Here is a 16837-nt window from a genome sequence, read left to right on the forward strand (position 1 = left end):
TAAAACAATCCAAAATGCCTAGATGTTTAAAAAAAAAGTTCTAAGCCTCAGCAACCAGAGTTACTGTCTTTTCTTGAAACTTTAGAAACAAACAGAAGAAAGGGAAACCTGAAGTACATTGGGAAATGGAGAGTGAGTCGTAAGTTTCATTCTCTCATTTGACATTGTCTGGTTGTGTTATTCTTTTGGTCCTGTGTCTTCTTTATGGATCTTTCTGTCCTATTATTGAATTTGGAATTCTTTTATAGTATGTCAACGGCATAAAATATGATAGATACATTTCAGCTTGCAACTACATGACGATAGGACAGACAATCTGATCCCAACCCATAAATAAACATCGACTGGGGAAACTCACAGTGGTTGCAGAAAAAAACCTTGGAAGTAGCACTGGCAGCTGGATCACCTATGAACTACTCAACAAACCCACAAACAAAATGGGATGTTTTCACTTTTTAAAAGTATGTATTATTGCTATTGCATTTCACCGAGGTTTACCTTGGAATAGGTAAGTGCAAGCTGCTGAAATATGGCATCATCAGGAGATTTACTGTACACAGTTAATCCTTTCTCGTTGTCATCATAGGGGTAATTAACTACCAGAGAGCCTGCAGGAAGAGATATGCTATATCTTACCATACTTTGACAAAGAACAGCCTTATTATGGTTTCTTTTCTGACTACAACTATACTAAACAGGCTATGAGTTTAGAACACCTTGAGCTGGAAAGGTTACTAGAAGACAAACTTGCCAATAGGTTAAGTTCCACTGAAACCGCATGAAGAGACAGCACAACTCACAGATGTACTCTAAATTTCACAGTAAATACAATTCACTCCTGCTCATACATTCAGGACTGCAACATTTGCACATGTGCAGACAAAAACGACCCTCTCCAACAGGTGCTATAGCTACAGCAAGCATGTCTAAAATGAAAAGCAAAACAAAACCTAAAAACAAACAGCAAACTATCCAAAAATGCAAAAAAAAAGGAAGTCCCTTGCTCCTACATTTTCTGGCACCTAAGATTTCTGAATATTTTTCTAATTCTAATGGTAATAAATTGGTGTGGAAGTGACCACTATGAATAAGCTGAGAATAGACTGCCAAACATACCTCCATGCAAGTTTGCTGACAGTACAAAGGGATACGATCGGATCCAGCTCATAACAGCTGATGTTTCTGGCTGAGGATCTGTGATGGTAAAGAACTGATCTGGAAAGTTGCGGTTCAGATCATAATTGTTGCTGTTGTTCCTTCCAAGGACACTCTCAATGTCTCCTACACAGGAATGAAAATCCATATACACAAGTGAGCCACAATAAAATTTCAAAACCTAGACAAAGGAAACAGCTTCAAGTTTCTTACAATATAAAACTCTCCAGACCAAGGTGACAGAAGAGGTCATAATTTTCTGTTTAAATTATTAAGATGCTGAAACCTGCATACTTCCCTCTCTTTTTGAATGGGATTTTACCTCGGGATCTGAAGCAATGAAAGCGAAAACACTGACCAGAAATATAATGGCAAAATACTTCCAACTCTCCTCAGGAGATCAGGATAATTACATTTTGCCTCCACTGTTTATCTTCAGGACAAGTCTGCAAAAGTTACCCCTCATCTTCCCTACCTGACAGCACAGGTACCTTTACTCAAGGAGTAAAATGAAGGCAGAGGAAAGTTGGGAGAAGGGAAATTCTATGTAGGGTTCTCAAGTGAATGTGCCTGGGTATTCTGTACTACTACACATGGTTTCCCTTCAAAAACAATGGATATAAGCCTGCAGATACAACGTACCTGCACCCTGCAAGCACCACGGGCTATCCAATAATTGTTCATTAATGGATGACAGCTTATCTAACTGACCAGATGCAAAGTGAAGTGAAATTTTTGTTTTCTCTGCTGTATATATAGTTAGAACCTACAATCCTACAACATTCAGAGGACTTTAAAAAGAAATAGTAAAAGTTGAACAAGACACAATAAGCAGTTACAGATCTACCACGAGCCAAAAAAATAAAATAAAAATACAAATCTCTTAAATCTTTGGTCTTATTTCTGCTTCTCTCTCCTCATTTTAGGGTCAAGAAAAACAGGATATTTAGGGGCCCTTTTATCAACTGGCGGTAGAGCTAAGGGCTACCGCCAGGCTAGCACACAGTGAATAGGCCCTACCTCCTGCCTCACCCAGAAGCCCGGCAGTAGTTCTGTTTCTGCCGTGCAGTTTCCAGTGCTAGAAAATAGTATTTATTTTTTAGCACCAGTGGGCGGGGAGTAGGTGTACCAGAAAGTAATCGGACAGCGCCGCGTGCTGCTCGATTACCATCGGATAGCGCCACGTGCTGCTCGATTACCGCCGGAGCCCTCATCACCTCCTAAACAGGAGGCAGTAAGGGCTCTGGCAATAAATGGCTGCACACCACTAAGTAGCACACGGCCCACTTACTGCCTCTATTCCAAAAACACCTTTTTACCCACTGTGGTAAAAGGTGACCTCGGCACTTGAGACTGCTGCATGTCGAGGTCACCTTTTAACACAGCAGGTAAAAAGGCATTTTCAGAACAGAGGCAGTAAATGGCCATGAGCTACTTAAAAAAGTGGCATGTGGCCATTTACTGCTGGAGCCCTTACCGCCGGTGACGGCTCCAGTGATAATCGGGTAGCGCATGCAACCTTTTACCACCACTTGGTAAAAGGGCTCCTTAATGTTTTCTTGTTCTGTTGATAAAATAATAAAATGATTTTTGCATCCCTGCTTCTTTAATTTTCTAAAGTTCATCAATTACCTTCCACTGACTTTTCATACCCATCAGGATTCATGGAGGGCATGATGTGAATCCGAGTGTTTTCAACAAGACCTGTGACTTCAGGGTCACTTCCAAAATTCTTGCAGAGATATTCAATCAAGTTGAGGAGCAGCTCTCTGCCCACCACTTCATTCCCATGCATATTTGCTATGTACTTAAACTCTGGTTCACCTGAAAGAACACCTCAAATTAGAAATTCTGCATCTGCACACAGCTTGCATGTGAAATCTTAATACGTTCTTCGTAAATCAGGATAAAAATAAAAAATCTCTTCTTAAGAGTGAGTTCTAATCTTTGCAATATAAAAGGCAAGTTGAAAAGTGCGCGCTCTAAGCCAGGGATTCTTAATCAGTGGAAAGAGGTCATATGGACTCTGCAAAAGGGTCTTGAAATCTATGTATCATTTGTAAATGGTCATTTTTATTAACAACATTATGTACAATTTATGTAGCACTGTAGCTTTAAGCGTGGCTTATTTGTTAGTATAGCTATGTACTACTGGAATTTTAGCAAGATGTTAGCAGTTAGCACTGTTAGTGACTAACAGTGACATATGCAGTTAGTCAGTAGTCACTAATGGACACGTGGTTTAAGAAGGATGGTGCAAGTCATACCAAGACTACTCCTCTCCCCTTCTCCTGGGATGCCCACCTCTAGGCATAGCACAAAAGGTGGATATTCCAGGAGAAGGGGAGAGGAGTAGTCTTGGTTTATGACAGACAGCAATCACACATATAATTGGATCCTCAGTTTTTATTCTGCTTGTGTTATGTTTCAACTTTTTATTATTGAAAACCAGTACAGAAATACAGCTTTTGCATATGAATCTACAAGAACAACAAAGGCATTTAACATCTATATTCATTATCAGAATCTCACATTTTACTTTTTCACCCTCTCCACCCTACCCTCCCCCCTCTTTTCATGTGATGTTCTCAAACCTCTCATTAAGAGGATTTAGCATAACTATAATTCCCACTGAAATCTTCGCCAATCCCATAGATTATATGTGACCCTCAGATACATGAGTGTATTGGCACCCTGCACTTTGGTCCATCCATTCTGCTTGTGTTATATGCCTACTGAGATCCTGGAAGGAGGTAAAAATACATACAAGTTTCAAGATCAATAAAAAAAATGCCCGAGTGGCTTACATGCTAAATACATGTTAAATTATAAAATACAGAGAGGTGATTAAAAAAAAGTAATGAAAAATTTGAGAGGGGTTGGGGGCGGGGGGGAGGAAGAACTACAATACCCTAACAGGACAGGAGGTGGGTGAAAGGAAAGAAGAGCTGAGACTGGTCGAGAGGGTCCAACAGGCTGCATCTCCAGAATAATTAGGAATATGTATCACAGAAAGCAATGTTTTTATTTTAGTTTTGAAGTTCTGGAGAGATTGTCTGTTGGCGAAGGAATTCTGGGAGCTTGCTCCAATGTTTTGGGTCTTAGACTGAAAAGGTAGCTTTCCTAGTATAATTTCACGAAAGGAGGGGGTTACAAACAAATTCTGACAGGAGGAACTTAGCGTTTTTAAATTTGAGTATGGGATAAGAATGCGGGGGGAAAGATAAGGTCGTGGTGTTGTTTGATTGACTGAAGAGTTTTCAAAACTAGTAGCAGAATTTTGTAAATAAAGTGAAGGGGCAGTGGGGAGCCAGTGGGATGTCTTCAGAAGTGGGATGACATGGTCAAACTTCTTTTTGCTGTGCATAAATTAACTGCAGTATTTTGGACTACTTGCAGACGCCTAACATCGTTGTTCTGAGGCCTAGTAAAGAGAATTACAGTAGTCTAGTTTACTAATAAGAGAATGAATAAGTATATTTAGTACTGGTGGGTGAATGAAAGAAAGAGTTGGATTGAATGTATTTATTTGTCAGTTTATAAAAGCATTGCCGAATTACAGATGAAACGTGTGGTCAAAAAGAGAGTGTATTATCTAGAGTTACTCCTAGGATTTTTGTAGGTGGTGTTTGAGGACTACAGTAGTGCCTAAAAGAACAGGTTGAGATAAGGTAGTTTTGGGGTTGTTTGAGGAAAAGGATACTACTAGATTCTGTTTGTGTTGTATTAGTTTGTTTTTGTGAAGCCAATTGTAAATCTGCATCAATTTTTGATTAATGATCTGTATGATGAGTGTGTCAGTGTAGTCTATAACATGTAACAGCTGAATATCGTCTTCATATATATATGCAGTGAAGCCTAGGGTAAGTAGTGGGACTAAGAAATGTTGACTGGCATAGGGGACAGGATGAATCCTTGAGGGACTCCCGAGGTCTGTATAAATTGTGCCAATGCTGTGTCCTGGAAATTAACTACATAGGAATGACAGTAAGGTAGGAATAGAACCAGGGAAAATGCTAACATCTGATATGCCTATCCGGTGGAGTTTATCTAGGAGTAAGGTGTGATTAACAAGATCAAATGCTGAAGGAGGAGGTCAATGGACAATAGAATTGAACTGTTTTGACCCAATTTATGATGTGTAATATGTTGTGACACCAAGCAGAGCAGTTTCGGTACTGTGGTTTGGCATGAATCCAGTTGATTGGGATTGTAAAGCATTTGTTTTAGTCAAGAAGTCAAGGAGTTGAGAATGAATTTACAGTTTCTGCAATTTTATTGAGGAATGGGAGGTTTGCTATGGGGCGATAGCTGCATTTTTCAGTAGTAAAGGTTCTTGAGTTTGGGTTTCAGGATTGCTAGCTTCCAGGCTGCTGGGACCGTTCCTGAGGAAAAATGAGGCGATGATTGTATGATAGATGAAAGTAAGCTCTGGTTGGGATCATTTGATAAAAGTGGATGGTATGGGGTCATGAGGTGCCGTAGTAGATTTCATACTTTGAATGACGGTGTGTAACTGTGACTGCTGGGATACTGAATGAAGGAAGTGTACTAATTGGCAGTAGAGCATTGGAAGTAGGCGAGTGGTGATACGTTATTGGTTGCTGGTGCAAAGGAAGAGGTCAAGAAAATAATTTTGAGCTGGATTGCCAGATCCTGTGCTAAAGGGAGTGAAGTTAGACCAACAGAGGGTGGGTTAAATGTTGTAAGAGATCTCAGGGTATGGTAAAGAACTGCTGTTAGGTGCTTTTGCAATCTTTGAAGAGTAGTATTTCTTTTTTGCTGCCTAAAATGGCTTAGTGTATAGGAGTGTGCAGTGTCCTTGTAATATTGTATTCCCTTTGTAAAGCAACTGTACTCTGATCAAGAGAGCAGTTTTTGCCATGATTGTTGTTTTACTCTGTTTTTTGGCATTTGTTGCTGTGCTTAGTGTCAGATTAAAAAAAAATGTTAAAGTCCATGTCTACAGTGTTGAGAGAAGTGTTTATACCCAAGTCACAACCTAGCATAAAAAAGGGGTACTGCAGCCTCCCAACCCAGTACCTGCTACACTTTGACCTGAGAGAAGCTACTGATTGGGCAGATTCTCCCACTGGATCTGGATGCAGCAGGGACAAGCACATGGAAAAAAGCAGGACACTCAAACATTATTCTTAGAAGGGTTTTAATTGTAACAAAGAGCCCAGCTCAGGAAAATTGTGAGTCAGGCAGACTGAGTGCAAGCAATCTCCAAACTGGACAAAGTGATTAATCTGGACTTATCCATGTCAACATTCTCCAACAGATCTTCTGAACGGGAATGCCAACTGGCAAATTTTACTGACCACTCAACAGAAAATTTTGACAATTCTGCAGTACTCCCCTGCTCCCACCAGGCTACTCCTTCACACACATAGTTGTCAAAATTTATAGGGGAAAAACACTGCATGTGTGAAGTACCCCACCAACCCTAAATGTTGATCTGGATAGAGATCAAAATATGGGAATTATGCAACCGTCTGGATAAGGTTCACATATACTTGTATGTTAGATATAGGATATACAATATCATAATGTATCCCCCATTTACAGATTACTACTACTAACATTTCTACAGCGCTACTAGGGTTACGCAGCGCAGTACGTTTAACAAAGAAGGACAGTCCCTGCTCAAAGAGCTTACAATCTAAAGGACGAATGTCAAGTTGTGGCAGGTCTAGATTTCCTGAGAAGAGGTAAGGTGGTTAGGTGCCGAAGGCGACATTGAAGAGGTGGGCTTTGAGCAAGGATTTGAAGATGGGCAGGGAGGGGGCCTGGCGTATGGGCTCAGGGGAGTTTATTCCAAGCATGGGGTGAGGCGAGGCAGAATGGGCAGAGCCTGGAGTTGGCGGTAGAGGAGAAGGGTACTGAAAGGAGGGATTTGTCTTGAGAGCGGAGGTTGCGGGTAGGGACGTAAGGGGAGATGAGGGTAGAGAGGAAGGGAGGGGCTGCAGATCGAGTGCATTGAAGGTTAGTAGGAGAAGCTTGAACTGTATGTGGTACCTGATCGGAAGCCAGTGAAGTGACTTGAGTAGAGGGGTGATATGAGTATATCGGTCCAGGCGGAAGATAAGACGTGCAGCAGAGTTCTGAACGGACTGAAGGGGGGATAGATGGCTAAGTGGGAGGCCAGTAAGGAGAAGGTTGCAGTAGTCAAGGCGAGAGGTAATGAGAGAGTGGATGAGAGTTTGGGTGGTGTGCTCAGAGAGGAAAGGGCGAATTTGCTAATGTCGTAGAGGAAGAAGCGACAGGTCTTGGCTATCTGCTGGATATGCGCTGAGAAGGAGAGGGAGGAGTCGAAGATGACTCCGAGGTTGCAGGCAGATGAGACGGGGACGATGAGTGTTTATCAACTGAGATTAGAGAGTGTAGGGAGAGGAGAAGTGGGTTTGGGTGGGAAGACAATAAGCTCGGTCTTGGCCATGTTCAGTTTCAGGTGGCGGTTGGACATCCAGGCAGCAAATGTCGGATAAGCAGGCAGATACTTTGGCCTGGGTTTCCGCAGTGATGTCTAGTGTGGAGAGATAAAGCTGGGTGTCGTCAGCATAAAGATGGTATTGGAAGACATGAGAAGAGATCAGGGAGCCCAGGGAAGAGGTGTAGATTGAAAAAAGAAGGGGTCCAAGGACGGAGCCCTGAGGAACTCCAACAGAGAGCGGATGGGGGTGGAGGAAGAACCGTAAGAAGGTACGGTGGGAGTGATAAGAGGAGAACAGGAGAGGACAGAGCCCTGGAACCCAAATGAGGACAGTGTGGCAAGAAGTAAATTGCGATTGACAGTGTCAAAAGCGGCGGATAGGTCGAGGAGGATGAGGATGGAGTAGTGACCTTTGGATCTGGCAAGGAACAGGTCATTGCAGACTTTAGATAATGCCGTCTCAGTCGAGTGTAAGGGGCGAAAGCCGGATTGAAGTGGATCGAGAATGGCTTGAGCGGAGAGGAAAATCAAGGCAGCGGCTGTGAACGGCGCGTTCAAGTATCCTCAAATTATTTCCTTTCTTGGTGTTATCCTAGCTTCAAAAAGACCAGCTTTGCTTTTTTTTTTTTGTCAAATTAACTGTTCTTCACTGCTTCTGTATATACTTTATAGTTGTCTCTCCTGACACATTCTTTGCACATTTTCTTCTGCTTATGATCTCTACATACTTCCTTTCTATTCAGAAGAAACAAAACTGTTGGCTATGCAAAGATGGAGACTCATATTACAAAATTAATATTTATGTGCCAGAATACCTTACCTGGTTCATGGATGTTTGGGTTGTCAGATATTTCCATTACATACAGCGCCCGTGACTCCACCGAATTGCCCACAGAGTAGAGCCGTGTGATGTTTGGGTATTCGTTGGAGTACTTCCTCAGAAAGATTTCCATATCAGAGTATGGTGGTGGCGGAAGTCCTCCGGCTGAATGGGCTGCTGCTGGGAGGGTGTACTTCTGTCTTCATTGTGCTAGGTCTGGATTGGTGGGTAGAAGCTGTGCCAGTGGTCACTTTCTGTGTACTGTCAGCAGCAGGCATGAAGGCCACAGGCTGCAGAGAGAAATTCATTACCACAGCTGGTCCTTCTGCCACTTTGAGGTTTGCCGTAGTCACTGCTGTGTACCTACACACAAAATTAGTGCTTATCAGAATTACCACTGGTTGCCTTCTAAGTATTCTGCTGCTGAATTCACATCTTTCTGCACCAGAATAGCAAAACAGAGGCTTTTTCAACATTAATGTGAAGCAAGAAAAATAGGCTCAGCAGCTCAGAATGCTCAATAGGTAACATCCTGATAATCCTCTTCTTTAATGGATTAGGGACCTTCGTTTTCAGTTATTTTATTTTCATCAGTGACAAAGTCAATGGAAAAAATTACTGATTTTCTGGGTAAATACTAGTTTATTTGGTGGACAAAAGTAAGGATGGCAAAAAGCTATGCAGATTAAAACAGCCTTGTTCACCTCCCCCTTGCTCCAAGCCCCTATTGCTCACTTTCACTTTCCCACACATACAGCCTCATTCTTTACTTTTCTGCTGTTGTCCGACATCCCTGATGACTCGCTTGCACAACTGTCACTTGTGCCACACTTAGCCAGTACTTCCACTCAATCATCGAAAGAACAGTATAGTATTATGGGTACCATGAGGCTCAAATATCCTAAGAGTTCCACATAGCCAAGTATCAGCAGCACAATACTATCAAGAGCTATCCTTCCTACCTAGGACAACCAGAATGGGTAAGTCAGGGTCAGAATCATGACCAAGATTTTCAAAAACACTAATTTAGGAAGTTTAAATGTAGGGTGAAAATCAGTTTAATTTAATAACAAAGGACCCTAATTAAGGGTGATGTACCATCATGTTATGGTACACAGAACTGCCAAGGTGCCCAGTTCCAGGAAGAAGATTCTAGGCAATCATGGATTTCTGGAACCCTACCTTTATGCATACTAGGATCTGCCCACTGATTTCCACGCAAAGAAACTGGGACAACAATACTTACTACTTTGAGATGCAAGGTTCAAAACCTGGACTGGCCAAAGTCTCCTTCCTGGAACCAGGGCTGGCCAAAGGTATAACATGTTCTAGAGGAACCTTCAGTCATGTGACCCCACCTTCACAGGCAGTTCAAGGTCATATTCTCTCCCCCTCACTGATAGTTATCCCTCATTCACCTCTCCTCAAGTTGGTCAGCACCTCTCTTTCCCTTCCTACCCACCCCACGTGGACAGCATCTTCCCTTCACATCCCTATTCCCCACCCCCCCCAACGCACCCTGGGTCACAGGGTGACAGCAGCCGCATGGGGAAGGGAAAGGGGAGACTATGCTTGACCCGGGACCAGAGAAAGAATGGGAGAAGATGCTCTCCTGCCACACTACCACCTCCTGAATATTTTTCCTTAGGTGGACGCCTAATTCGCCTCATAGCAGGGCTAGCCCTGCCGGGAACTGGGTAACTTGGAAGATCTGGGAACAGCAAAGGAACTCTCAAAGACAGAACCATTTCAGTTGTTAAAATATACAACTAAAAATATATTTTTTTTAATGCATAGAGCCTCCATTCTCTGTCTCTCAATATTCTAATCTGTTATTCTGATGCAGACTCTCTACCTCCAATTGTTCTCTAAGAATCAGAGCTTTATGGGGCATGAGTTGAAATGTTAAGCAGGAAATGGAACACTGAAACTGGAACAGTGTACCCGTCAGAATGAAACCACAGTAATGAAAAAACCAATAAAAACTAGCAATATGCAAGAACTAGCCATCTCTACTTGTAAAAGTATCTAAAAAAAGAAACATAGCCAGCTCTTCTAAAATCTACAGTTACAAAGTTTATAATCCGCTATTACCAAGTGCAGTTCAAAGCCGATGACAATAAGAGGACTAGATATCTAATACCCTAGCAAAGATTAACATGGAGCCATTTCCTTTGCAGCTCACCCCTTGCAGTAGCTGTGATGTTGTAAGTCCCAGGTGCCAGCACCTGTGGAAATGTCCTCCTTTGCTTGTGTGATGTTATGGTCAATACCAGCCACTGAGATAATGGCACTCTCAATTCCAGAGGCAGTGACCGCATCTCTGACAAAGCCTTTCACACCAATATGCACCTGCAATACAGAAATAAAGAAACTGCTAAAAAGTTTTACACATTGTAAACAGAACTGGTGATATAATCTCATTTTTAAAAAAAATGCTATGGCTTCCTATCCTAACATGCTTAACCCTCTATTGTCTCAGGTACAAATGTAGCGCTAGATTGCTAATATGTTACCATGTTCGTGTAATTTAAGGAGAAATTAAATCTTACCTGAGGTTTTTTTTCTTTAGTCAGCGACACTGTTCTGAACAATGGATGTTATCCCTTCCTATCAGCAGGCAGAAGAAGAGAAAACTGAATACAGCCAGTGAAATCACCAGCATACGCAGAGGTGCTCCCTGGAACAATCCAGTATGCATCTGCCCAAACAGCAGAAGGTTCCTTTGTAATGAACACATGCTCCATCAACCACTGTAGGTGCAATGATAATCAAGCAAGCAAACCACAACACAGTGGCACTCACTGCATATACAAGGATATAGCCATATCACAGGAACCTGTATGGCTGCCAACCACAAAATCAATCTTTTTTTTTTTTTTGAAGCACTGAAAAGGAAGCACAGAGAACACCCAGAACCCTGGGCCAGGTCTTCCAAGGGCAGGACTTCAGAACTGTGCTGCTGACTAAAGAAAAAGTTATCAGGTAAGACAATTTCTCCTTTCTTAGGGCTAGACGCACTAAACTTAATGAGCCAGCAAACGTGGTTTTTAAACTGGTTCTAGCCAGTTTAACGGGCAAGTAGTAAACCAGGACAAGCACAAAGGGCATTTTCCTGACACTGTAGCAGCCACGAAAACGGAATGCAGATGAGCAAATTAGTATTATAATGTGTATGTGATGCACTACCGTTTTTCCGATCCCCTTACCATGGAAAACCTAACGGAGGTCTGCACCTCTCGTTGGGGCTGCTGCGAGGGAATCGGAAGGAAAAAAACATCCAAGTGCTCGTCAGGGACGTCCAAGTGCCTAACACGAGCTGGACGTCTTCCTGCAGCTTTTGTGATGGTGTCCTTCCTGAACGTGTTTTCCTTACCTGCCTGAACTGATCACAACCACAGTTCTCTCACAGCCCCTCCAGGTTGTTTAAACTCGCTGTGATTGGCTGAGAGAGACCTGGAGGGAGGGACGTCCAAAAAGTTTTGATTGGACGTCCTCGCAGGTCCCGATCCTGTGTGTGTGCGGTGGGGGGCAAGCTGAAAACAACCTTGGAGGGGACTGTTGAGAGAACTGTGGTTGTGGTCATGTCAGGCAGGTAAGAAAAACAGGGAGGGTCCTTTTTTGTTTTGTTCAGAGTCCTTCCTAATAGCCTGATGTAAGCCTGCCTTAACATGCAAAGCAGTAAACAATGGAAATGTTACACAAGTGAAGAGCAGCAGCACTTAAATTAACTGGGGCTCTTTTTAGCACTCCTTCTCTTCTGAGGTTTCAGGCTGCTGACAAGTTTCCTGCTTGTCAGGGACATCCTTTTTTTTTGTTGTTGTTTTTTTGAGTGAAGGACGTCCTTGGCATGTGAAAGTCTGCAACGATTATGGGGACGACTTGGTTTTTTTTTTTTTTTTTTGAGTGGACGTCCATAAAGGACATCCTTGGCATGCGCAGAGCAGCCAGCATAACGCTTGGCTGCTCTGCGAATGATCAGCTGGCCGACTGGCTTGGAAGGAAATCCCATGCAAATGAGCTAGCAGCGACCAGCTCATTTGCATGCAATTTCCTTGATGCATGCCAGTTTCTTACCGATTCGCTAAGGAATCGGGAAGGGAAGGGCTTTAACAATTTTTTTTAGTGCATCTGCTCATTAGTGTCAGCTCCACTGTTCTGAACCAATCGGAATGTACCAAAGCAGATCTATTGGGCGGTGGAAAACAGATACTCTCCCCTCTCCCCCCACAAATGACAGCTCTGTCAAAGACCAAGTGGGCTTTGGCTAGCAATTCCAATCTGTAGTGCTTAGCAAACGAAATGAAAGGAAAAGAGAAAGGGCATAGGACTTCATATACTGCCTTTCTGTAGTTTTTGCAACTATATACAAAGCGGTTTACATTGTACATACAGGTATTTATTTGTAACTGGGGCAATGGAGGTTAAGTGACTTGCCCAGAGTCACAAGGAATCGCAGTGGGAATCGAATCTAGCTCCAGGATCAAAGTCCATAGCACTAACCAATAGGCTTTCTTTGCCCGCTGCTGCACACTCTGCAGAAGATTTCCATATTTGGTCCACGATGACACCCAGATATTTTTCTGGGTGGTGACCTCCCAATGTGGAATCTAACATCATATAGCTATAACTTGGGTTATTCTTCCCAATGTGCATCACTTTGCACTCGTCCACATTAAATTTCATCTGCCAGTTTAGTAAGGTTCTCCTACAATTACTCAAAGTTTGTATGTGATTTAACAGCTTTGAATAGTTTTGTGGTATCTGCAAATTTGATCACATCACTCATTGTTCACAATCTGGTCCTCCGGGCGCTGTCCAAGGATCCATTTAAGCCCCTGCGCTTGTCTTCCAGCAAGGATCTAACCCTCATGATGGTGTTTTTGGTGGCCATTACCTCTGCTAGGAGGGTTTCTGAATTGTAGGCCCTGTAGTGTGGGATCCCTATCGCTCCTTGGATGATTTTGTATCCTTGTGCATCGTACCATCCTTTTTTCCCCAAAGGTGGTCTCTCCATTCTATGTGGAATTGGGAAGTTTCTTTGCCCCTCCATGGTGGTGAAGGATTGTCACTGGAGGGTCAGAAGTTTCAAAGCTGGATGTCTGGAGGACAAACAAGTTTCTTCTCTCAGACCACCTCTTTGTACTTTTCCGTGGACATGGCCAGTTCAGAGCCAGCACAATTACCGGGCCTGGGTGACTTGCGATGTGCCCCACGATCCGGCCCACCACAGCCCATGGTGGGAACACATAAAGGAGAGACAAGCGCCAGTGCTGAAGAACAACAATTGATCCAGTCAGATCTGACCTCCCTGCCTCTGGTGAAGAAGTGGATGACATTGGCATTGGACCTGAAGGCCATCAGATTAATCACCTGAACGCCCCAGTGCACTGAGCAAAGGCCTGTGATGAGAGCCTCCTTGAGATCAAAAGCGGTTAGAAGCTCTCCCAGTTGCAATAACAGAGTACGTCTGCATCTGAAAATGCCGCACCTGCAGTACCTTGTTGACGGACTTGAGGTAGAGAATAGGATGAAGAGATCCGCCCTTCTTTGGCACTACAAAGTAAATAGAGGAGCGACCTAAACTAATTTCTAATGGTGGCACTGGAGAAAGTACCACCCCCGCCGTTCCAGCTTGGCGAGTCTCGCAAACTGTTGCCACTTGTGATGGCCTTGCAGGGTAACTCCAAGTAAAAGTCCGCCAGAGGATGCGCAAACAAGTCTGTACCCATCTTGCTTGACCTCCGAGATCCATTTGTCTGAAGTGACCCTGGTCCACTCCCCTAGAAAATGGGACAGCCATCTCCCAACCACCAGCAGGAAATAAATCAGGGCCCCATCATTGGGAACTCCTAACGGCTGCTGACAGAAGTATGTCACTCCCCCCAAAAGGGCTGGGGCTTCTGCTGGAAGAAATGTCTCCGAAAAACCCCGGAACAGCCTGGACAATAATGCTTTGCTTTCCGAAAACGGGAGCCGGCTGAGCCAGTGCACAAACTTGCCTTAGGCCGTCTTCTGGCAGGCGCTGCCCCTTGGAGTCACCTAGGGCCTGAACAATATTTCCAGGTCCTCTCTGAAAAGCAGCTTGCCCCCAAAAGGCGACCATGCCAGACGTGACTTTGAAGCCACATCAGCTGCCCAATGCTGCATCCAAAGCCAGTGATGAGCAGTAACTGCCAGAGAGATCTCCTTAACTGACACATGAAGGATCTGCCAAATATGCAAGGCCAGATTCCAGGGCCGGCAAGGATTCAATGAGCTCGTTGGGAGAAACTGTCTTCTGGACCCTCGAAAGACATGTGCTCACCGTATAAGACCTGCACACCGACGTCTGGAGGCACAATACTGCTACCTCATCTTCAGTGAAGATTCCAACTTCCGGTCCTGAGGGGTCCTTTAGAGCTATGCCCCCTTCCATCGGTAACATGGTCTTTATAGTAACCACTGTGATTGCGTCCATCATTGGAAGGGGTAAGAACTCCAAATCCTCAGTGGGTAGAGACGTGCCATTGTCTGTGCCACCCGCAGGCTGGCGTCTGGAGAATCCCATTGCGCCGAAATGAGAACTCTCATGGCCTCATGGATATGAACGGTCTTTAAGGGCCTCTTTGTCCCAGATATAATGGAGGGGGCAGATGGCATGATATGTGGATTCTGGGGAAAAAATATTCAAAACCTCAAGCGACTGGACGACGAGGGCTGGAAGATCCCCTTCCTAAACAGCCAAGCCACTGTGGGGTCGTCCCCTTCAGCCGGCAGCAGTTCCCCCTCTTCAAGAATCAGAGGTAACATGTAGGGAATCTCCAGAAAAACAGCTATCATCCACGTCTGACGGCCCAGAGATGTCATCTACGTACCATAGGACCTCAACACGTGTCTTTTGGGCAGAAATGGCATCTGGATGGCTCGAGAACCCCAAGGGAACGGCAGCTTGGAAGGATCCCAAGGCTCCCCCGCGCTTTAATAAAAATGCTTTGCGCACGAAGAGCACAAATTTAGGGGAGAATGGTCATAATCCACCCTGACGACTCTGTTGAATCCCCCAGCGTATCTAATCCCAGCATCGCTGAGGCGAGAAAAATGCTCAGGCAGTTGTCCCGCTACCATGGCGGACGCCGCTCACTGTGCAGGAGAAAATGATGCTGCAGGAGCACGCACCAAAGCGAGGCCTAGGCTTCCCGCAAAACTAAGCTCCGGTGCTTCTGAAGCGGTTTTCCAGCTGATTTGCCACCGTGAACATGTCTTGCATTCCCCCCCCCCCCCCACCCCCCCCCACCCCCCCCCCCACCCCCCCCCCCCCCCCCCACCACCCCCCCCCCCCCCCCCCCCCCCCCCCCCCCCCCCCCCCCCCCCCCCCCCCCCCCCCCCCCCCCCGACACTGTTCTCTAGCCACACCGGGAGCAGTGTTTCACCAATTCCAACGGTGCAGACATACAGGTATGCTGTAGGCTGACAGACTGACTCCCCCAGCGCTGTGCACAGTCACGAAACAATGCTTCTCCATCTGAATGCCTCCCCCCCCTCCCCGTTTAAATGCTCAACAGCTTACCTATGTCCAGTTTGTCTGGTTGACTTTTTTTTCTTTAATATAGAGACAGGAGAGAAGCTGGAGCCAGATGTCCTAAGGCACACAGCCCTAAGATAGGGGGTCAGCGGGGGAGGTAGGGAGGGACCTGGCACAACCAGGTGTACCCTAGAAGATCCACACAGGGAAAACCTTAACCCCACATTAGGCTCTTCAGGGCCCGGGAACGGACTAGGAGCCAGATCAATGCAGAGCTGCACAGGTATGACCCTCCACCTGCTAGATAGAGAATACTGAGGTTAAGCAGGCTGCACATGACCTGATGCAACAAGAATGTTCTCTATCTCCACCTGCTGGCAAAGGGACATAACCACAAGTCTCTGGATTGTTCTGTGGGACGCTATGGAACACCACAATACTGACCTTTAACTGACAGCTCTGTTTGTGGTAATCCAGTAGAAGAAAACCTAAAACTATTCATCCACAGCACAGTGAAAACAATCTTTTCCCATCCCTAATACAATGCTCAGTTTATATCAGTGTTAGCATTTTTCCTACATTTTAGCTGATGTAAATGATGACAATAATGAACAAATATTCCAGTTCTTTACCTTTTCAATGAATGAGATCAGAGACTCCTGGTTATATTGCCATTCCTGTGACAGATGAGAAGCTGCTGGATACTTGCAACAGGACAATTCAAAAGTCACCTCAAAGCAATTACCAAACACATAATTGTAGTCTTGCATTCCACCTGTATCAAAGAGGGAAAATGTAAAATTTTCATGCTCCCCTAGCATCTTTCACTGAGCTTCTATACAGACCAAGCTTATAGCTTCTATACAAACCAAGCTTATAGCTGAACTAGTGTACTTGGATGGGAGAAAGGAGAATTCTGCCG

At 44.5% G+C, this 16837-nt stretch overlaps 1 protein-coding gene across 1 annotated transcript in view; it reads right to left on the reverse strand.

The window, feature by feature from the left end:
- Nucleotides 1-16635, reverse strand: part of CPD (carboxypeptidase D) — a 47614-nt gene extending 30979 nt beyond the window's left edge. Inside the window, 8 exon segments of the mRNA XM_030185694.1 lie at nucleotides 499-608; nucleotides 1117-1281; nucleotides 2788-2979; nucleotides 8412-8552; nucleotides 8555-8606; nucleotides 8609-8774; nucleotides 10596-10763; nucleotides 16548-16635. Of these exon segments, the coding sequence (XP_030041554.1) occupies nucleotides 499-608; nucleotides 1117-1281; nucleotides 2788-2979; nucleotides 8412-8552; nucleotides 8555-8606; nucleotides 8609-8774; nucleotides 10596-10732 (963 nt within the window). The 5' untranslated portion in view covers nucleotides 10733-10763; nucleotides 16548-16635.
- Between the last annotated feature and the right edge of the window lie 202 nt (nucleotides 16636-16837).

Source organism: Microcaecilia unicolor, chromosome 13 (assembly GCF_901765095.1).
Source record: "Microcaecilia unicolor chromosome 13, aMicUni1.1, whole genome shotgun sequence".
NCBI classification, from domain to species: Eukaryota; Metazoa; Chordata; class Amphibia; order Gymnophiona; family Siphonopidae; genus Microcaecilia; species Microcaecilia unicolor.